The sequence below is a fragment of the Biomphalaria glabrata genome, chromosome 15 (genome assembly GCF_947242115.1).
Source record: "Biomphalaria glabrata chromosome 15, xgBioGlab47.1, whole genome shotgun sequence".
Lineage (NCBI taxonomy): Eukaryota > Metazoa > Mollusca > Gastropoda > Planorbidae > Biomphalaria > Biomphalaria glabrata.
The window spans coordinates 23,340,017-23,362,980 of NC_074725.1; the positions used below are offsets into that span (position 1 = coordinate 23,340,017).

Genomic DNA, 22,964 nt, shown 5'->3' on the forward strand with positions numbered 1-22,964 from the left:
TCAATGTTTATTTACGAATGTTTAGAGTAGAGAACAGAATTTAGCCCTTCGTGGCATTGTGGATCAATTGTTTAATTATGCCTAGGGAAAAAAATACTAGGGAAAACAAATGAGGTAAATGATCTGACTTTGAAAAATTCGTAATATTATTATCATTTTAGACTGCACAGACGATGCTGGTCAAGAGCAAACGAATATGTTTAGACCAGTAAAAATCAATTAATATTTTGTAGGATTCCTAACTGTCGAGGTCGAGGATAGCACATAAGGCTGCTTACAAAGCTTGAAGATATGCAGAGCTAATGATAGGATAATGGAGCGACTATGAAAGACTGCCGTCGTGGTGTACACAATTGTCTACTTGAATTCAATCCGAAATCATTTTATGTGCTACTTACGGATGTCACTATCTCAATCTCATTCTTGAATACATGGTGAAATCTTCAATTGCTGCAACGGCACTCTTTGGAGTTTTGCATCAAATTGTATCTTTTGTTTGGCCATTCAACCAAGCGATGACAGATTTTGAAAACTTTTACAACTGAATTAGTGTAGGACTGGCAGGCTTCTGCTACTGGAACTAGCCAAAAAAGGGATCCCCCCCCCCCCGAAAAGAGATTTTTAAAAGTCCAAATTTCGATTTACTTGGGGAGCTATATTTCAGCGAAATCAACGTCTTTTCGTCGATACTAGCTCGCAAACATTATTTGGTTAAAGTGATAATGTCGTTTTTAATCAATTGTATTAAACTTTAACAAATTACTACATTTTTTATTTCAATACATTTTGTTAAAGCCTTGAGGGAAAAAATGGTTTATTTTATTTTGAAAATAAATAGGGCCTCCAATCCTTTGTTGCTCCAGGGCTTCCATACCTCCTATTCCGGCCCTGTAAAATCTGACAGTCTATTACCAATACATTCTGGGAAAGCAGGATGGATAATGGGAAAGCTGTTCATCTTCAAACGGAACTAGTGTACAATGCATTGGTGGAAGTGGCTGAAAATTAAATGCCAACGATCGAAAAACAGTGACCCAAGCACTGGATTGGAAAAAAAAACTAAAACGAAAAAGGTTACAAAGACAGTTTGTGTGGATACACAAACTCAAAATCGGCCCCCGAAGTGGTCCACCCAGGCAGGAAAAAAGGCAGGTTTCAATATTTTCAGAAAGAATATCATTATGAAATTCTATCAAAGGCAAGTGACAGAGAAGAATAGAGAAAGAAGGTTGACAGATCCTGTGTGGTGCCCCAAAGGTCCAGCAGACCAAGGGATAGGTGAAAGTGAATGTGAAGTTAGATGTGAACCTGGCCTAACTGATGTCTTATAATGAGTATCTAATTGATCTAATTGTTTCGCAAAATAGTCAATCTCTTATTCAAAGCCTCAAGAAAAAAAAACATTTTCCGTAAAAAAAAATAGTTTTGTGTTTCATTAATAGGCCTATATGTGCAATCTGCAGTTCACGCGATAATATGAAAAAGTAATTGTTGATTGATATTATTTGCATAGTAAATAAAGTTAACATTTTTTTTAGTAAATGTAGTATTTAGTATGACAGAACTTACATAACTTAGCAATAAAAAATTATTTTTTTCTATCAAAAATCTAAACAGCCTCAATTATTTGTTACTATTAATAGTGAATAGTTGTAAAAATGGCGTATTTTTATGAAAAAAGCTGCTTGCATAATTGATTTAAAAAAAAATATTTTTTCGCTTTCAGAAAAGAAAAAAAGTAGCCGTTGTACCAGAACTTTGAATGATCTAAAATATCATGAAGTCCGATTTTCATTTTCTCTTCTAGTTTCTGAGATTCAAACAAGACGGTCAGGCCACACAAAACTAGTGGCATCTTTTCCCCTTTCGTGGGCCGCTAAAAATCAATTTTTGGTTATTTTAGCCTTCTGGTGCAATATAGATTTCATTGGTTTCAATATCTTCAGCCGATTGGTGCAATCGAAAAATATGCAGTTTGACATTGCACTGGAATATATTAAAAATGCGATTGAGTTCATGTACAGGCAAAATATTTATAAAAAAAAAAACTGTAAAAAACAAAACAAAACAAAGCTTATCAAAAGGGAAGAATGCACTAACACTATATTTACCAATAATGTACATGCTATTTCGCTCAATCGATCACAAAAAATTATTAATTTCCAATAATTCACTTATTGAGTATTTTTGTTCATTGTTTCATGTTTTGTTAGTTACAATAAATAATTGTTTAAAGTAGGCCTACATGTATCAACTTGTTCAACTTGTTCGGAGAATGCGTGGGGGAGAGATAGCGTTAGCGATTATTTAAGGGGACTAAACCCAATAAATCTGTGATTACTGAAATAATAGTTTCCCTTGTTGCAAATAAACAAAATAATGAATTACCAGTAATTAATTGTCTTATTGGTTACTTTTTTTTTTTTATTCATGTCAATGAATAATTGTGCAAAGTTTAAACTTGATCCGAGAATGGGTGTAGGAGAAATAACGTGTCCACACTTTTTACCAGACAGAGTGAGTTGATATTCATTTATAATAGCTCACCTTTGCCAACTGTATTATACCTACCCCCTCTCCCCCGATCTAGATCTGGTCATCTTTAAATTGGTTTACTCATTATCATTAACTACTGAACGAAAGAAAGTTACAGATTAAAAAAAAGAGTTAATTAGTGCCTAAACGGATAGAATGTTTTGTACTTTTAGACATAAATATATCGTCTTTCAAATACATAGTTGGTAGAAATTTCGAATAAAAAAATCCTGTTATCTCAAGTTAAAACTTGAATAATAACAATTATATGGAGTTTTTTGTTTACAAAGAAGTTTGTTCGAGTTGTTCAAAAGTTATTGTTAGCTATTAACAGATATAAAACGCCTACAACGGTTTAGTTGTACTAGCTGTCTTAAGCTATAAGCCAACAACCGACCAACAACGGGGAGGGGGGAGGGGAGCGGAGAAAAAAATGTTCAGACTCCTAGCCGACTTGAGTGGAAACCTGCCGTATCTTTAATTCTACCTTCAGGAGGAACTTTGTACAACACTTACAAATTATGTAAACAAGACTATTCCAAAAAAAAACCCAGCAACAACGTTTTCGTGAAATTTCTTTTTTTTTATTACATTCTAAAAAAAAAAAAAAAAAAAAAAACTCACAGACCTCACTATGGGAGCCTACATCGCGCCTCTGGGCTACAGCTTCTAAAAGGGTCTCGAACGAAAATCTAGGGAGTCGCCACCCGAGAATGTGAGAAACACTGCCTTACTATGTTTTATTTCAAGTCATTGTATAAGTGACTTGTACTTTGGAGTATTTACTTTGTATTAGACTCATGAAAATATTTAGGGCTGAGTTGCTTCATTTGTTGGATAAATTTATAGGCAACTCTTAATCAGTGTATGTCAGATGATTGTGGATACAATGCACATCTTTCCAAAATACAATCGTGATAATTATTATGAAAGTTTACGAACGTTGAAAAAGTTCTAATGGCTTTTGTATTTGAAGCTTTTATTTATTATTCTACTTTAAATTGGAATAAGAAACACCTAAACATACCCACGTGCAGACCATGTAACACTATTGAGCAGTCAAAGTTATCGAGAATTGTATATAGATTATGACTTATGATCATTGTAATATACCCGTCGCAGCTCATGAATTATAATCGTCGCAAAAATAGGAGAATAAGCGAGCAGTCATAACGAGATCAGTTTTTAATGTTTATCACAAAGAATTAATAATCCAGATTTCTTTAGGACGTATAGTCAAAATTGTTTCTAGTACATGGCTTATAGTTGTACTTGAGGGATACAACAGCGGTGCAAAAATGCAAGGAAAAATTGGAATGATCTACAAAAAATAGATTTAAATCAAAGGCCACTTTTGGAACAGCGTCCAGCTCAGTCTTAATGGAATTGTTTTTTAGAGAAAAAAAAAAAAGGGGGGCGGCATTTTTAGTTTTGCATGCAGGCGGCCACAACCCTCGCGGCGGCCCTGTGCAGAGGTGATTAAATTATTTGGGATGAAAATTAAATTGAATTTACTACGACTGGGGGGGGGGGGGGGGATAATTTATGAAAAATCAAGAGTATTCATAACAAAGATTCCCCCCCCCCCCCCCCCCGAAAGGCGGGAAGTTGATAATTGAGACAAATGTTAATTCTATTGGACAGACAAAGTTCTAAGTACGGCTTTTGTTTTTACCCACACAAAATGATTTTTTGAACTGGGTCCAAGGTTATAAATAATAATGCAGTAAAACCTATGACTCTCGACTTTGTGAACGACATCTGATAGATTGACATGGTCCATTGTTCATAATCCTACACCTCATGCTATACACAGTCCCAGATCATGACCACCTGAACTGTACATTATTATGATGGCATTACATGGTAGGGTTATTACACTGGGTACCGAGTCGTAAATATCAGGATCTTTAATCCGTTAGGGGGATCTGGCACCATATATTGAGTTGCATAAAGCATCCTTTCATTCCCCATCACCTTTTTTTTAAAAATCAGTGGACAAGAAAGCCAAATGTTTTTTTTTAAATCTTTATTGAAATGGTCAGATATAGATAGATGTTTGTCAATCTCAATGTCGAGTTAGTGGGTCATCTAGTTTTCAAACGAAATTATATTCTCAGCGAATAAGAAAAGTTTGTGTTTTTTTTTGTTTTCTTCTGTTACATAGCTGTTTTTATTTGTTTTGTGCATTCTTATTAAAGGGCCACATGCACCGTTCAAGTGAGGTTAGGGCCTTGAAGTCACTCTATGAGGATCCCTGTGCAGGCTTGTCTTCTGAGAGTAAAACAAAGTAAAGAATTGAGGCTTTTCCACTTTCTAGGCGGATTATTGTATTGGGAACCATTGTCTTCAAAACAATGACATCTCCGTTTCTCAATGCGAGAACACCTACAACAAAAAAAAAGAGATCAACAAAAAGTACTCACTAAAACAAAGGTAGGTTTCTTTCCTAACTATCCACATACCTACCTAAATATCCCCCAAGGTTTGCCCACCTATTCACATAATTAATTATCCACTTACGTTACTACACCTACCTAATAATCAACATACCCAACTACCTAACAATCCACATGCCTATCTACATATATCAGCCATGCAATTACATACAAACCGGATTTGTGTTTGAGCTAACAACATAAACTTTCTTGGTTGTCACAATCAAAAATAGATGTTTTTCCTTAAATACATCATTTTTAGTGCATCACTAGCTGTGTTTATAGGGTAAATAAAATAAATTATACTTTATAGCTTTTATATAGGGCTACTTTCATGCATATAGCATGTTCAAAGCGCTATGGTCCAATCTCATTTGTGGACCAGTGGGAGGGGGGGGGGGAGGGGTATATGGGAGGTTTTCGGTGCTGCCTTTGGGCGTTCAGTAAACTCAACTCTGCTCGAGTCGGGTGTCGAATCTCGAGCCCCCTTCATAGGTAGCCAAGCCAAGATAAGTTTAAGTGTACTTGGTCTCTCGACCACGTAATGAAATAGAAATGCACTTACTTGACCAAACCTATTGTAAGTACACAGTAGTGCTTGAGAGAAGTACAGAGTTATTAAAATCTGCAAAATAAAAGACCCCGCTTCCAATAAAATTTGAATTCAAGTTTCAGCTGAACCCTTAGAGCCATCAGGTTACAAAATTATTTATAAATATCTATTGGTTCTCAAAGCATTAATAGATTATTACATGTCCTTCTAGGAATATCATTCATATATATTTAATTTTTACAGTTACCTACCTTGAATGTTACATATTCTATATCGGCTGCTGTCAAAATAGTTAGAAGGACAGATGAAACCTCCTGGAGGGCAGGCTAGCATTGCTCTATTATTCACAAACAGTCCGATATTTGTATTGCTTAACTTGTCTATCAAAGTAATCTGTTGCGACAATAACGTACTTAATTTAATTAATTAAAAATTAATGGAACAGCTGTCCTCACACAATAAAACATTAACTCACACAATAAAATATTAACTCACACAATAAAATATTAACTCACACAATAAAATATTAACAATAAAACATTAACTCACACAATAAAACATTAACAATAAAACATTAACTCACACAATAAAACATAAACAATAAAACATTAACTCACAATATAAAACATTAACTCACACGATAAAACATTAACTATAAAACATTAACTCACACAATAAAACATTAACTCACACAATAAAACATTAACTCACACAATAAATTATTAACTCTCACAAAAAAAATATTAACAATAAAACATTAACTCACACGATAAAACATTAAATTACATACTATCCTATCAACTAACCTAAAGATATCTGATCAACATATGTAGCACTATGATATTGAATGTCATTGAGCCACACATACGTCATATGTTTGTTGTATGTCTCGATAAGATGCCCCCCCCCCCCCCCATGGCTAATGAAATATATAAAAAGATACTTTAAGAGTAATTTAAATGTATCCGTAACTCTACATTTCTTTTTGTCCCTATGTTGTTAGTTCAAACAGACTATAGACTTGTAAATATAAGGAAAAGCTTGAACTTGATCAATGATGTAGAACAAACAAATAGTTATAACTTAGATGTCAATTATACTATTCTCACCAGCAATAACTAAACATGCACAAAAATAAAACTTCTTTAGTTTCATCATTTGAATCTCTCCCTCCCTTCCTCCTTCCCTCTACCCCTCTCTATCTCTCTTCATTTCCCTCTCTAGTCCTCTCTCTCTCTCTCTCTCTACAGTTTATATCCTTACATTAAAGTGTACGCTATATAAGCCAGATTTGTTCACAGTAAACTCGCCTCTCTTCCAGTTGTTTACATGTACCAGTGGAGTAATATCACTTTCATTGCTCACATTAAAGATGCCAAGAGGACTATCTGTAGAGAATAATATCAAATCAAGATAGAACAAGTTATCTAAGGGCTACAAATAGGCTGACATTTTGTTCTGCACAATACAATATACTAATTGACTTGAAAACACTCTGAAATGTTGACAAAAATACTAGTCGGCTGAACAAAAAACAACAACAAATGTAAAATAAATCTTCAAACATTCGATTGCAAAAATCTAAACATCCAAGAGACATAGAGAGCGAGTTAATATATCTATTAACGTTGTTAAGACTCTTATGACGTGAGTACTTTCCAGACACACTATTTATAGAGGCTAGAATCAAAAAAACTTTTCAAATGAAATATCAAATTCTTTGATCTAACTATTTAGATACTGAACACCTTACCTTTACTTGGATAAGTAATTATGTTCTCTATGTTTACCACTGCAATGTGAGGAGCCCATAACTCTCTTTCTGTAAACGTGTTTTCGCCTTATGATAAGAAGAAGAGATAATATAAATACTGGGTTTTACTAAGTTTTTATTTTTGGCGTTTATTTAGTTTGTTTATTCACCTTCACCCTCACCAATCCCTTAGTCTGCTGGACCATTAGGGAACCACGCAAGATTTATCGATCGTCTTTCTCCATTCCTTTCTGGTCTTTTGCCTTGAATAGAACCTCTTTCAATGGCAGGCCCGTCCATTCTTTTATGTTGTCTTCCCATCGTTTTCTCTGTCTGCCTCTTCTTCTTTTTCTTGGTACTGTTCCTTGAAGGAAGGTCTTCGCGAGCCACGAAGACCCTGTAATATGGCCATAGACTATTAGTTTTTTTTTTAATAGTTAGCAGGTCATCGTGTGGTCCAATCGTAGTAACCCTGTCTCTAATATCCTCGTTTGTGATGCGGTCTTTACATGTGATACATAGTATACTTCTGTAGCATCTCAGTTCCATTGCTAGGATCCTCCTCTCTAGCTCTGTAGTCATCGCCCAAAACTCACAAACATATAAAAATGTGGCCATGACTGGAGAGCGCATCAGTCTGAATTTGGTGTCGAGGGCTATGTTTTTGTCTTTCCATATTGTTTTGAGTTTTGCAAGTGCTGCTGTGGAATGTGCGATTCGGGACAATAGTTCAGGTTTGATTTCTTCATCTAAGACGATAGATCCAAAGTACTTGAAACTACTGACATTCCCCCAATGCTGATACCCCCTTTTTTAATTGGTTAGATTTTGGAATGAAAGTAAAACAGAGCTATGCAAATAGACATGTTTGATTTATTAGGAAAATATAATGGATTGGGAATTTAAAGAGAGGCATTTAAGTGAATATTGTATTTGATGTATTTTAATGTTTTGCTTAAGTAAATTGGAATAAAACAATAATGTTAAAGTATTATAAAAAAATATATTGAGTGACGACAGGGTATAACGAATTTCCTAGCTACAAAAATACAGCATGCTCAAATACTCATAAATGCACAAAGATAAAGATACTTTTCTTATTCAATGTGTTAGGACAAATTCATATAAGTGTCTTTTGAAATGGGTTGCCTGAATATCCCAATAAAAGCAATGACTTGCAGAGTTTAAGTCTCTAACTAGCACGACGAGATTAACATATGGATACGTGTAGAACGTGATTATCTTCTTTTTTGAGGGAGCTTTTCTGTATAAGTATAGTAACTTTAGGACCTACATATTCTGTAATGTATAAGTATAGTTACTTTAGGACCTACATATTCTGTAATGTATAAGTATAGTTACTTTAGGACCTACCTATTGAACTATTCTGTAATCTATAACTATAAGATAAGCAAAGTTACTTTAGGACCGAAACATTTTAAATCTCACTGGTATTCACGGTTTAGAAGCTATAAACATTGAACTATCGACATACAAAAACAAAATAAAACTGATGCTTACCCGCTGCCTTAGATTTTAACGTCTTGTACGGGAATATTTTGTAAAATTTCGCTTCATAGCTGGCCGACTCTAAACTCTGAATGTAATAAAAGATTGATTAGATTATGATTGATGGCCACATAAGGGGTCAAGAGATCAATTCTCATTGGATCAAATGTTTTAGATCTTATCCTTTTCATTGTTTTTCTGTGAAATTAATTCCAGTGGGCGAACGGCCCTCTGGTGTAAAGGTGTGGTGAAGCTTTTTTTTTTCACCCCAAGGAAGTCCCTTGTCCTCTCTGTCAACGTCTGTATCAGGAAGCCATATTGAGGTCAAAAGTTCATTCATTCGTTCGCTAAGAACGAAGTCATAGTTTCCCCCATCCTAAGATTTTTTTTTTACGGAGATACACACATGCACCTGATTTACAATGTTTCCAGGCTATAGATTGTTTATTTAATTATTTTTTGGTAGTACCGACCTTTCTTTTTTTCTTTGCTCTTTCTCGCATTTTAACTCTCCACTAAAAAATGTTAGAACTCTAGAATCTGTTACGTTGAATTGGAATGCCCCGCTTTATAATCACATAGTTAATTTCCCCTTTCAGACCTAGCGATCTATAGGGCAGATGATGTAAAGGTCATCTGTTTCTGTGGCCCACGGTTAACGAGGGTGGCGTGTGGCCAGCACAACGACCAACCGCCTTTACTTTTCCCCAACCAACGTCAGGTACCTATTAGAGGTGAATGGACTCAATATATATTGTTGTAAATCTCTTATGGTGCGCACTAGCGCACTGTTCAACACGAGCAATAGACGGCATGTTGATACGGGGAAGAAAGACGGCATGTTGATACGAGGAAGAAAGACGGCATGTTGATACGAGGAAGAAAGACGGCATGTTGATACGGGGAAGAAAGACGGCATGCTGATACGGGGAAGAAAGACGGCATGTTGATACGAGGAAGAAAGACGGCATGTTGATACAAGGAAGAAAGACGGCATGTTGATACGGGGAAGAAAGACGGCATGTTGATACGAAGAAGAAAGACTGTTGAGACCGGCTGATAGGAATCTGAGCAGTCTGGAGCTAAGAGCCGTCCTTATTGCTCTCAGAGAACTGCATTAACTCTTTCTCTCCTAACTGACGATACCAGCGTTGATTCCACCAGAATGTGGTAAATAATTACGGAGAGAAAGAGTTAAGGGCCTGGAGTGGTCGGTTAAACGGTTTGAATATAGGAAAAGACTGGTGAATCTAAAGACAAGACTCTTTGTGTATTGATGGCTGAAGCCTGAAGTCACTGTCTTTGTGTTTTAAAACTGTTAATGAACACATCGTCTGTTATTACTTCCTTTCGATGAGTGCTTTCCTTTGTGTTTCCCATTAGTGTGGTACTATAAATAGGAATAATATTTGTTATGAGGAATATTTTATAAATAAAAAAAAACTTTCAGAAACATCCCTATTTTAGACATTTGAGTTCTAGATAGTTTTTGTACTGAGCTATTTAAAAAAAAATCATAATATTTTTAAAATTATATTTTTAAATGCGTAAAATTAGTTTTTAAAATGGCGATATATTTAGACAAATACTTACCACGCTCTCTGAATGGAAAGAAAAGAAAAAGAAATATTAAGAACACGTGTGTGTCTAGGAGTAAGGTAAAAACAACAAACAACTATAGGTCTACAGTATATTGTCTGCCCACCCCAATTTATCTTTAGACCATTACCTTCATGCGCTCAAAAAAAGGACTTTATTTTATTACTATTATAGAAATGAACTTATTCTCTGGCTCTGCCAGGGTCGAGGTTCGTTAGAGGGAAACAAATTTCATTGTAGTCACCTTATCAATGTGATGTGGCAGGTCTGCAACAGTAGGGTCTACTGACCTCTGAATCTTTGTATGCATGTTTAGTCGCTTAATTTCCAAGCTTATGTTTTTTTTTCTTTTTTTTTTTGTTATTCAATTTTTCTCTTTATACTGCGAGATAGTGGTACTTACGCTACTGCGATGACAAGGATAATTGAGGATTTCGCTGTTGTTAGTCAATAAAGAGTAAATCTGGGCGTTTAAAATTCAACGTCTTGTCAGTCAAAATACGTCTAAACCAGTATAGTAGGTGGCGCTCAGTGGCTGAGTGGTTGAGCGCTTGGCTTCCGAACCTGGACTACTTGGTTGGAATCTTGGTGAAGACTGGGATTTTGAATTTCGGGATTTTTAGCACGCCCCTGAGTCGACCCAATTAAAGGCGGTTGGTCGTTGTGCTAGCCATATGGCACCCTAATCAACCGTTCCTTATAGAAGCATATGTCTTTACATAGTATAGTAGGTAATTGGGTTGTAATTTGATGCCAACAATAGTCAAGTGTACTTTATAGCCCATCTACCTCTCAGTGCAGCATTGTTCCGTGTTTTATTTATATCTTCATCTATATTACGTTTAAGAGACATGCATTTATTTAGTAGTACTAGTAAAACAATTGTCTGTGACCTGTCTATTCACTACAGGTAGAATCACACACACACACATATATATATATAGGTCTGTGGGTAGAAAACAATATCAATCTTACTTCAGGACACATTAGACATTACATAAGTTCTTTAATGTGTTTAAACAGTTATTTCTAACTTACTTTTAGGAGGGACTTTCTTTTTGTTCACGTCTTCGCAGTAGCTTTGTAATACATCGTGAATATTGATTTTGCAGTTAGTACTTTGTACGTTTCTTACATTTCTGGTTAATTTATGAAAGAACGTTTCAGTGACCTGTGTTGTGTCTCGAGATTTTGTCTTCCCATTCTTAGAATTGAATTGACTTTCGGACAATCTTTGCAGGTGCCCGGGTTCAATGTTTTCTTTATGTTTAATGACTTCACCGTCCTGTACTGACTGGTCTGCTGCTAGATCTTGATCTAAATTCTTTCTGGCTACGGCTAGAGCATTTCGATGATCTAGGTCAAGTAAATACGTTTCCAAGTTATGTACTCGCCGTTGCAGTTGAAACAGACATACTGATAAAACAACAACGGTCAGTAACAGAACACAGACTAGATGAAACAATAATTTGACTGATGCAGAGTGGACAAATGACCGATCCTGGACATCCGTAGTTTTCTCCACCAAGTCTTGATCTTTTTTGTCTGCAAACATTTCTTCTTGGATTTAAAGGATTAACGAAATTAGACTTCTTTTCTTATTGTCAGTGACTGGCGATATAAACTGATATTACAAAACCTATACGTTTGTTCAAAAGAGAGCTTGAATACAAATCTTGATGTCAGAGTGTAATGCTTGAGAATAACATTCTACTTTCAAAGACGGCCGCAATACCTTGTGCATCTATTTAGCCAAATTGTAACGCTGGATATATTTTGATACATTTTGAGCTCTGTTGATTAAACAATGACACAGCGTTTATCAAATTGAATTATTATATTGCATCACCTGTTAAAATTTATGTTAAAAAAAAAGGGGGGGGGGGCGAAATAACATTGTTCATAAATACAAATAAACAACATTTGAAAAGGAAATGCAGCAATAATGTTTTGCTTCAAATAGTTTGACAGTTTCGTTTTGTTTGTGACATTTTTTTGAGAAGAAAATGCAAGAAATTCGAAAACGAAAAAAGTATTTATATATAGGCCTTTACATCATTGTTTGTGTTAATGGTTAGGCCAAAGTCCGAGCATGCTCTTGAGCAGTCACTGACGATGCTCTGCAGATTATTTTCAGAGCAAAAAAGACTGTAGTCTTATATTTGCCTGCTCCAGGGAAAGACTACTCGGATCCAAGCATCAAGATAAATGGACATAATATAAACGCAGTGAACAGATTCACATATCTTGGCAGCACACTCTCCAGAAACGGAAAGATTGATAATGAAATCGACCTGCGTATCGCCAAGGCCAGTGCATCCTATGGCAGACTGTCTAAAAATGTCTGGAACAGACGAGGTATCACCACAAATACAAAGCTATGGAGCTATAGAGCTGTCATCCTCCCTACATTGCAAAGAAACTGAACCACTTCCACGTGACATGTCTAAGAAAAATACTGAATGTCAAGACAAAATGCCAGACACTGAAGTCCTTCGAAGAGCGGGTCTGCAAAGCATCCACACAATCCTGATGCAGTCCCAGCTGCTATGGGCAGGACACGTCTGCAGAATGGAAGACCGTCGCATCCTTAAACGACTCTTGTATGGCCAACTAAGCGAAGGAAAGCGCTCTCAAGGCGGTCAAAGAAAACAATTCAGGGACGCCCTTAAAGCTTCTCTGAATGCGTTCAGCATAGACCCAGCCACCAGGGAGACAGAGGCACATGACAGAGCATCATATCGTCGCGCTGTGAAAACTGGCGCACAGGTTGCTGAGGAAAAGAGAACAACGCTGGCAAAAGAAAAACGCCAGAGAAGAAAAGCATGGCCAATGACACTAGCTCCAGCTGGAATAACCTGCCCAGTGTGCAGCAGAACATTTCGGGCTCACATAGGTCTCACCAGCCACATTAGGAGGCATAAAACCCCAGTGCAAAGCCCTTAGCTACTTGGATGACAAAAGTGGTCATCATCGAACCACGATGGACGAACTATATATACATCATTTTAATAATAATATTTTAAATACATTTGCCTTTGTTATAAATGTTTAGGATCAGACTATCCGATCAGATTATTACATTCACCTGCACAACTGTGAGGGATGGAAGCGGGCAGGGTTTGAACCCGGGACAGAGATGACAGTCCAGAGAACATACCACAGGACCCTTGACTGTATTAGACGACATATCCCTGAGCTATCAATCGAAGCCATTCAATTTATGTTTAAAATAATCTCTTCTTTAAATATTGAGCTACTTACACACAAAAAAAGTTTTTTTTTATTGTTATTTTAATTTTCTTAAAAAAAAATGTACATAAAAGGTAGAAATAATATAAGTCGCTGAATTCATTAGAGCTTTATCTATTAAAAATGTATGCTTTAAAAAAAAGTAAGATATAGAAAAGTTACCTTAAAAATTGTGTTGCTTAAATTTGTTTATCGACTATGCGTTTCGACTGTACTATCCATGGACAGTACGCTACACAGTAAACACGTCAACCCAACGAAACTGAAAGGAAAATAAAATACCAGATCTACGGTAATCCATTTCCTTGATTAGCTATATACTCTGCTATGAGACACACTGTCTGTACACAGAGTCAAGGATGTTACACACTGTGTGCTCCTTAAGTTATTATATAAGATAGTATATCGCTCCTCTAATTATAGATAATGCCTGGGTCTAATGATGTAAGACCTGATCCCTAAAGTCAAGTGTAGATGTACATTCAATTCTAAATATACAGCCGTTATTGCTCTGCTCATCCTATAGTCCCTGTTCTGTGACAAGATGTAAAGTTACATAGAATAGATGAGTTATGGGGAGTGGCGTAGTTAGGTTGGGGGAAGGAGGGAGGATAATTTGAAAAATCCTTCCGGTCCCCCACTTCATGGGGGCTTCCAAATGAGTGTTTTTTACATTAAAAATCAAATATTACGCAAAATGCAGGGGCTATTCTGAAGGCCACCAAATTAGGTGTTCAACCGTTCGACGACTGCTAGTTTTTGTTTATTTGCCAGCAGTAAAGTTTGGGTTTTCTTGACTTTCAAATTTACATTTTTTTTTCAAGTACTGTATGTCGTTGTCGGCAAAGCTCGGATGTTCAATGTCAATATGTAATCAATATGAAACCTCACATCATTGCTGAGGACTTACTGTTGCTAGTGGCCAAATACATTGTTCGAGTACCAGTAATAACTGGAGCCGTACTAACTAGATCTATTCAATTACGTTCAATTTCCATATCTAAAGACAAAATAGCTGACACGTCTGGTGATTTAGCCATCAAATAATCCCGGAAAATATAACTCTGCATTGAGGCATTAGTCATCAACCTCCTTCTTTCAGGCGTCTCAGTTCTGGATAAATCTCTCCAACTGTCCAGAACATCTTGCCCATCTGCTTAGCATAGGCTTCCAAATAACGACGACATGTATTCTTTAGGGTTCCAGGTGAAGGTTTGTCTTGTGATGTTGGATGCAAACTTGTGAAGGATTTTGCTCCACTTCAAATATTTATCATCCAGCTTGAAGAATCCAAAGATGTTGCAAATGGATCATAATTACTGGTGTACGCAAAGATGGCGATTATAAAGACGGATTTCTCTTTTGCAATCTTCTTGAAACGACTACTACAGTACGTGATGTCTTTAAGAAATGTGTTCATTTCTGAAAAAGTATAAAAATCTCTTGCAAAAATATTTCAATTGTATACAAAGTTGCTGCTCCAAGTATGCTTGGATGTTGGTCTGGATTTCTATTTTTTAATAAATCGTAACTACAGTTGGATGAACTTTATAACGGTGAAAGTGAACTACAGAAAGGACCCCTGTATGACATTCTTGTCAAATGAGTTCAATTTCCAAAAAAAAATCAACATCATATCTTTGCGACTGTCCACTCACCAACCCATCTGTTTAAAGGGAGTCTTCCTATTCCTGCAATATACTATTTAGGTGTGGTGGAATATGTCAGCCGATCGGACAGTTTGTACTTTCCAATGGAGATGATGGGCCTGTGACTCCTAGGGAAAAAGTCTTCGGGCTAAAACGCGATAAATAGAATGTTGATATTGCATAGGCACGTGGACAGGCATTAGCAAGAACCAAAGCTTTATGATTTTGTGAAAGAAACAATATTTGTTTTGTTTTGTTTTACATAATTCGGATGTTCCTTCAGAGTTGAAGATAGTTTACTTCCTAGTCCAAACCTCCCGCAGGACGACGGGGGATGGGAGCGGGCAGGGTTTGAACCCTCGACCGTCGATAAATCCGAACGACAGTCCAGCGAGCAAACCGCACGACCAGGCAGCCATCCTTAATAGGAGGTGATTAATAGATATACAATCAATGAGTTTGGGGGGATGTACAAATAGATTAAGGATAGTTTATAAGACAATTTTATCACTGGGATGTTGCTCAAGCGCTCGTATATGGTTTGCTTATCTCGGCTGTCCTCCACTTATATCTTTGTCCAAGGTTCTCCTTCAGAGGTGAAATGAGTTGGTGTTCCTCTCGGCTTGACGTCCTGCAGGTACTAGTGTGATGAGGATGCCATGCGGTGGGCTTACTCCTTTGGTAGGTACAGACTGGTCCTGGGACTTTAGTCTGGAATGCCTTCAGTTCTGGTCAAGGGTGATGAGTAACTCCCCCTCAACAGGAATGTGTGGAGAGCTGCTGTGATCTCCCTTCAGTCAACAAAACACACCAGCCCTGGTGTAGGAGGCTATGAGATGAGATGTGAAAGGAGCGTGAATTATTAAACCATACAGGCTGGTTGGTGAGGGGCGCATCCTTGATAGGAGCGTTTCCCTCAGACTAACTAAGACACATGCTAACAACATTTCACTAAATCTAATAATAATTGCTCTATGGGAGCACAATACAAATACATATACAAATCTACAAGGCAGGGGCGTAAATAAGGAATGAAACATTACAGGGATGTGGCCCCTTTGACCTTATTGACCGACAGGTAAACAAGCCACATAAAAAAATGAATGTTAAATAGCATTTAAATTGTTCAAGTTGTTTGTTCACAAAATAATATTTTTTTTGTAACACTAAAATGGCTGTAGTGAAATATTATATTTATTATTCATTTTTTTTTCTTAGGGAGTTTTTTTAACAGCATCGACCTATCACACTTCCTGTATGCTGGCTGACATACACAACAAACTCACACTGAAGGTTGTATGCATCTAGCATCCCACACACACACACACTTTGCAAGTACACTAAGCCTTAACCTTAACCCCAAACATTCTGAACTGTATATATAATTGACCTACCATCATAAGTGAAGTAATATTATTATTATTATTTTTTTTTAGAACTACACATCTAACCTACACTGAAACTTGCACATCTTGCAAGGTAATTTATTTTTTTATTTATATATATATATATATATATATATATATATATATATATTTTTTTTTTTTTTTTGAGATCCATGAAATACACCATTTATAATACACCCTAACCATAAATCACACACAAGCCAGCTTTAATGATGATTTGATCGAGAATTATTATTTTAAAAAATTGGTTGTGAAAAACTGCCGGATTCAGGATTCGTACTTGAGCCCCTTAGACATTTGATTGAGAGACAAACAATTTAACCACTAAGCCAAACATACATGTGCGATATGACAGAAAAATAAAAGAAGAGGTTGAATTTGAATAACTTGATAATGAACAAGGTATTGATAAGAAGCTCTTACATTTATTTAAGATATTAAATTCATGTTTTATAAAGTCAGAGTTTATTAAAAGAAATTTCTACAAATGAATTAAGATCATAAAACTAAAATATTATTTAATCTTGGTTAGGCCAATAATGGAATTTACATCCTCTGTTTGGGATCCTCAACTCAAGAAAACATTAATAAATATCACTTAATTTAGAAAGTAAAGTAGCAATTATTTATAAAACACTGAACCATAATCTTTAAATACAAAAAAAGAAACCTAATAAAATACCCATAAAGACACAAAGATAAGGGTATATTCCTTGTTCCATATACTAGGACAACCAATGACTTGGCAGAATTTAAGTCATTGGTTAACATGCATGGCTAGATTGACCTAGCAACACACCTAGGACGTTATCATCTTTTTTAAAGTATTTTATAAGTTAAGATAAGAAAAGTGATCACACTAACTAACATAGAATCGGATACCCTCTCCCCCTTCCCCTCATGGGCGGACTAGCTATGTTGGCAACCAGGATTATTGGCCTGTGGGATCGCCAAATGATCCTCTTTAAATGAAAATAAATACTGTTAATGTGATTGGCATCCTTTTTCCTTTCATAAAAGAACAGACTTAACAGTGCAATACTATAAGCACATATTCTCATAATAATGGAATCACCTAGATCTATATCCATATACCATGCTACTAGGTGCCATGATTTATAGATAACAATAGATGTAATTCGTACATCATATGGTCATCAAACTGTGGGCTGGATGGTATAGTAATGCCAGGGCTCATTTAGACACTATAAGTCCACCCCTGCCCGCTCCCTTTCCAAACTGGTCCAGATAAGTTACAGCGGGCTGAGAAAGCCTTTAACCAATTGTATTGCTTCATTCTTATAGTATCTGTTAGGCTTAGTGACGGCCTAGTCCAGAACTATTAGGCTTAGTGACGGCCTAGTCCAGAACTATAGTACAGTTATATATATAGATATTAGGATAACCAACTCGAGCCCCTCCCTGTCCCAAAAAGTAATCAGATTGTGTGTCTGACTGATTCTAACAAACTAGTCTAGACTATGTGTAGTTGGTCACGACAAAACAACCAAGCGATGGTGTTTGTTGTGTGTTGAGTGGTCAGGTGAGAAAATACACACTGACATGGTTAGTCAAGCATGTAAATTGAATCGACTTTTAACACACATATTTTTCTTTGCTTTTACAAGATTTAGATATAACTGCATAGACGAAGATATATTTTACGAGAATGTAAACTTTACTGTAAGGTAAAGGTTTTGTTGCAAGGTTTTCCGTTATACAGGAAGTCCATAGGTTAAATGGACCTCATTAACTATGTTATTACTACAAATAATAAAAGCAAAAATAATATATTCATTATCTGTAAATCAAAACACATATTATATCAAACATTGTCAAAAACCATCGGAGTTTCCATTTAATAATGAATTCACATTAAAAAGATATGCAAATTCTGTTTTAAAAGTATGACATACCAGCATATAACAGATTTTGCTACCTGGACATATAGAAGATGAATGCATCAGTAATCAGTCAGGATCCTTGGATAATTTTCCCACTTCACCAATCCTGCCTCCTGACATTTTGTGTATATCATTCTGTTCATCAACTGACCTACAGGGTGAAGTCTGCACAAATCTTTCTGAAATAGAAACAAATTAACTTCATTAACTACTATAATATTTCAAACTCAAATTACATGATATTCAATATCTGGCAAAGAAGTATTAAGATGTTGTTATGCAACAATATAACTCAATCTATAAAGTTTATATAATCAACATAGTTGAAAATTGAAATATATATTTATATAGGCCTATTCAAAAACATTACAGAAGCAAACACTAACACACCCATTGCTCCAGTGCCCATCAAGTGCTCAGCATGGTTAAATCATGGATTGTTTTCTTTGACATTTGCTACTGACTGCAACATAAAAAGTTATGGCATTCTTTAAACATTCTGGTAAACATTGCAAAGGTCAAACAGAAACAGTATACAAGGAATGAAAACAAAGCATGTGGTAAATTTTACAACTTTATAAAAGGAAAATTAATTTCCTCCTTACATTGTCACGAGGGGAATGGTTTCCTAGTGATAAAGTGCTTGACTTCAGGGGTGGAATGGATGTCATATTCAGCCCTAGCATTACCATATGATCTGGGAAGCAGTCCACAAGTAACATGTGATATGATGTGCATCTATTGGTACCTGACCTCACAATATAATATATAAAGTTATATAAATGCAATTAAATGAGAAGTGGACGAGCTCCCATCCAAATCACAAGAAAGATGATGCTTACTATAAGCTATCCCGACCAACGTCTAAACTTTCGACTTAGGACCGGACACAACAGACACATGTTCCGGAAGCTCAAAATTGGAACCAGTGAAATCTGCCCATGTGGAGTATCAACAGAAAATGCCAACCACGTCCTCCAAAACTGCTCTCTCTACCAAGAGGCCCGTATAAGACATTGGCCCCAAATCACCCCAATAGAAAGGAAACTATATGGAGAGCTCCCTGATTTGGAAACCACTGCGCAGTTCATCTCATGTATTGGTCTAGTCATATGAACACTCCAACATAACAATGAGAACGATGAAGAAGAAGAAGAAATATAATGCAATAAAAACCTGAGTATAAAAACAAAAGTGGAATTCCATATTGATGTGTATTTCTATATGTAGGTTGGCTAACAGGCTATATAAAATCTAATGTGTACCACAAAAATGTAGAGTACACTCACATCCTTTAATATTTTGAACTGAATACTTCATTACAAGCTTAGTAAAGCATACACTTTAAAATGGAGCAACTAAAAGTTCCTTCTACTGTATACAATAACTTATCTATATTCAAAATATATGAAGATACCTCATGAGCAATCTACTTGCTGTTAGATTATTTATGATTGTGATCAAATTAATTTCTAGTAAAACATCTTAATCAACAGTCTTCGATATGAAAACTTGAAAGTATTCTTGTTTCAAGATGCTTTTTAGTCCAAGCACAGAAAATTAGCTTCTTTAGAGGGGAATAAAATCTAGAGATTTTTTCACCCTTTTAAGTCTTAGTCTGTCTTAGTCTTAGATATAGATCTAATCTATATGACAATATGGTTATAATTTAACAGGGCCGGTCCTAGAGATTGTGGGGCCCTATGAGAAACGAATAGCGCAGGGCCTATTCTGGGCTGTGATAAGGATAATAAGTGAAAATTAAGATTTTGTATTAGAAAATAAATTTGTCTTTGCATTTTATTCATACTTTACTAAGTACAAAACGACTGTGAAATTAGCTTTAAGAGCCATCTACAGTAGATGATAGTTTTTCAACAAAAAGCAGATAAACATTTAGATATGTCTTTTAGATTTACTATTGACTAGCAAAATATTGCTTTTTTTTTTTAAGATAGATTTAAAACTATATTTGTATACCAGTGAATTTTCAAGTAAATTAAGAATTTGAACTTCTCGTTTTGGTTAAAATTCGCCTTCTTATTACATTTTTATTAAATGAAAGCTGACAATGCCGTTTTTTTTATTGCTAGTAGGATTAGTGTTTTCCATATTGAATGACAGTTTTCAGAAGATTTTAATAATTTCACAAGATTTTCATGACTTTTTCGTATATTTCACAATTTCATGAGAATTCCAGAAACCCTTTAATAATAAGTTAAAATGGTTTATTTTAATAATTTACACCTAGAATTTGTGCAGGGCCTATGAAACATGGGGCCAAGTGCTGCCGCATAGGTTGCAGTGGCCTAAGACCGGCCCTGTAATTTTAATAGACTCCATTATAGTACATAACCGATGTACATAGTAAGATAGTATTTCAAAATTGAAAAGGATTGATAATGATAATAGACTTAATAGTTAAATAGTATCGGAGGCAAACAGCATAATATTAGTATTATTAGTAGGCCTATAGAAAGTTACTTTACTTCACTTAAATTGAAACTAGCCTAGACTACACTAAATAACAATATTAACACTTAAATAACTTATAGTATAGTAGATCTATAACTTGTATGGTAATAAGTAATATAATAAGTTAAATAATTAGATTTTATTTCTAGTTTAAATTACTATAAATTATAAATATAAAATATTATTATAATATTATGTTAAGAAGACGTTTAGTGGTTAATAAGTATAAGTTAGTAATTAGATTTTAGATCTAGTCTCCTTTAGTCTATTAAAAAGTTAAGACTATTATTTCACTATTGAATTACTATTAGATCTAGATCTAGTAACTATTCTAAATACTAAGAAAGTATTACCAATTGCCATAGTCATAGATTTAGATAAGATAGGTATAGGCTACTATAGGCATAGGCCGTTGAATATTATATTTCCTAATTATTGATTGGCTTTTTATTCTCTCCCATCTTTATTATAATTAACAAAAAGCAAGTAGATCTAGGACTTCGTTGGCACTTAAAAAACGGTTTTAAAAGTGTCTAGAATGATATTTTATTATTATCAATAAGAGACATGGGCAGGCGTATTCTTTTAAAAGCTAAATAAATATCTAGCTAAATCTAAATGTATTTACAGGTAATATTGCGAAATTGAAATAATGTATAGACTGAAATAAACACAAGAGGTAAGCTCTTCCATGTCGAAAGTTTAATTAAAAATCACGTGAAAATCCTGAGTTCTGTTCATCGAGGGCTAAAAAAGGCTCTAAGCAAGCACCATTTTACCAAGCTTAGCGCTAAAAATCTAGATCAATATTTCAAGTCTCGTCCTTGTTAATCTATTTAATTACTTTAAGATGATAAGTCTGCACTGTTCTAAATGTACCGTCGTTCAATTCAATTGCCAAGTACCCATTCATTGTCAATGATTGTCATTCTGATTCAAATTATTTCATTCATTGGATGAAAGTGATTTAGTATAATACTAGATCTATATAACTATATCTATACACCTTAAATTGTTGTAAACTATACTCAAGATAACTAAAGTAGTAAATTCTAAAATCCTTGCAGTTTGTTACATTTTGTAGAAGAAAAAGGTATTCATAAAATAACCTAACGATAAATCATAGCATATATTATTTACACTGATTGACTAGATCTAGAGTCTATGGTGGATTTTAGTAGAGGGGCCAAATATTATCTAAGGCCTATTTCTTGTGTGAATGTTTAAGAGGGGTTGCACCAATAGTATTGCTATACATGTTTTGGGTTTTAAGATAGGGGGTATATTAAGATGGCTTCAGTGGCATAGCTAGGGTGGGGGAAGGAGGGGGGAGAATTTGAAAATCCCCCTGGGCCCCCAATGAGGTCAAGCCCCTGATCCCAAAACAATGTAAAATTCCTAGCTACGCCCCTGGATGGCTTTAGACCTTGATGGTGTCAGAACTATTTACTGAGTAATCATAATCATCATTCCTCTTTGAACAGTTGTGAACACATTGTCCAAGATGGAAATAAAAGCTCCATGCTGTCCAACAATATAGATAATTATGTGGCACATCCATTCAAAGTAGCAAATTTTATTTTATACATTCAAGTTACCATCAATGCAGTGGAGAAGCAGCACTAAGTGGTAACAGCTAATTCATGTTGGCATTAACTCATTGGATTGGTCTATATGTAGTGCTCAAAATTTGAACGAATGAGGAATAGTGAGATAAATGCCAAGATGTGCACTTTTTAAATAACTCACCAAGAACCATGCCTTTCAAGGCAGCCTAGTTTTTGTACTACAGCCAATTTTTGTCCTACAGCTAGTAGTCTATCAAGGCAGCCAAGTTTTTGTCATACAGTCAAGGAGTGCAACCACCATCAGATATTGTTGTCTTTACAGA

General features: G+C 35.4%; 1 protein-coding gene across 2 annotated transcripts; it reads right to left on the minus strand.

The window, feature by feature from the left end:
* Window positions 1-4,547: 4,547 nt before the first annotated feature.
* On the minus strand, window positions 4,548-21,539 carry LOC106070104 (uncharacterized). Of its 2 annotated transcripts, XR_008775069.1 has the most exons (10): window positions 21,427-21,539; window positions 18,989-19,061; window positions 18,611-18,777; window positions 13,802-16,117; window positions 11,426-12,180; window positions 8,801-8,876; window positions 7,280-7,366; window positions 6,790-6,914; window positions 5,778-5,919; window positions 4,548-4,923 (listed from the first exon to the last, which is right to left on the minus strand). XR_008775069.1 is itself a non-coding variant. In XM_056012813.1 (6 exons), exons 1-6 carry the CDS (start codon window positions 9,289-9,291, stop codon window positions 4,781-4,783), a joined length of 603 nt encoding a protein of 200 aa, XP_055868788.1. In that variant the 5' UTR covers window positions 9,292-9,306; the 3' UTR covers window positions 4,548-4,780. The 2 variants fall into 2 exon arrangements, 1 of the variants encoding a protein (XP_055868788.1); XM_056012813.1 differs by lacking the exons at window positions 11,426-12,180; window positions 13,802-16,117; window positions 18,611-18,777; window positions 18,989-19,061; window positions 21,427-21,539 and adding an exon at window positions 9,262-9,306.
* Between the last annotated feature and the right edge of the window lie 1,425 nt (window positions 21,540-22,964).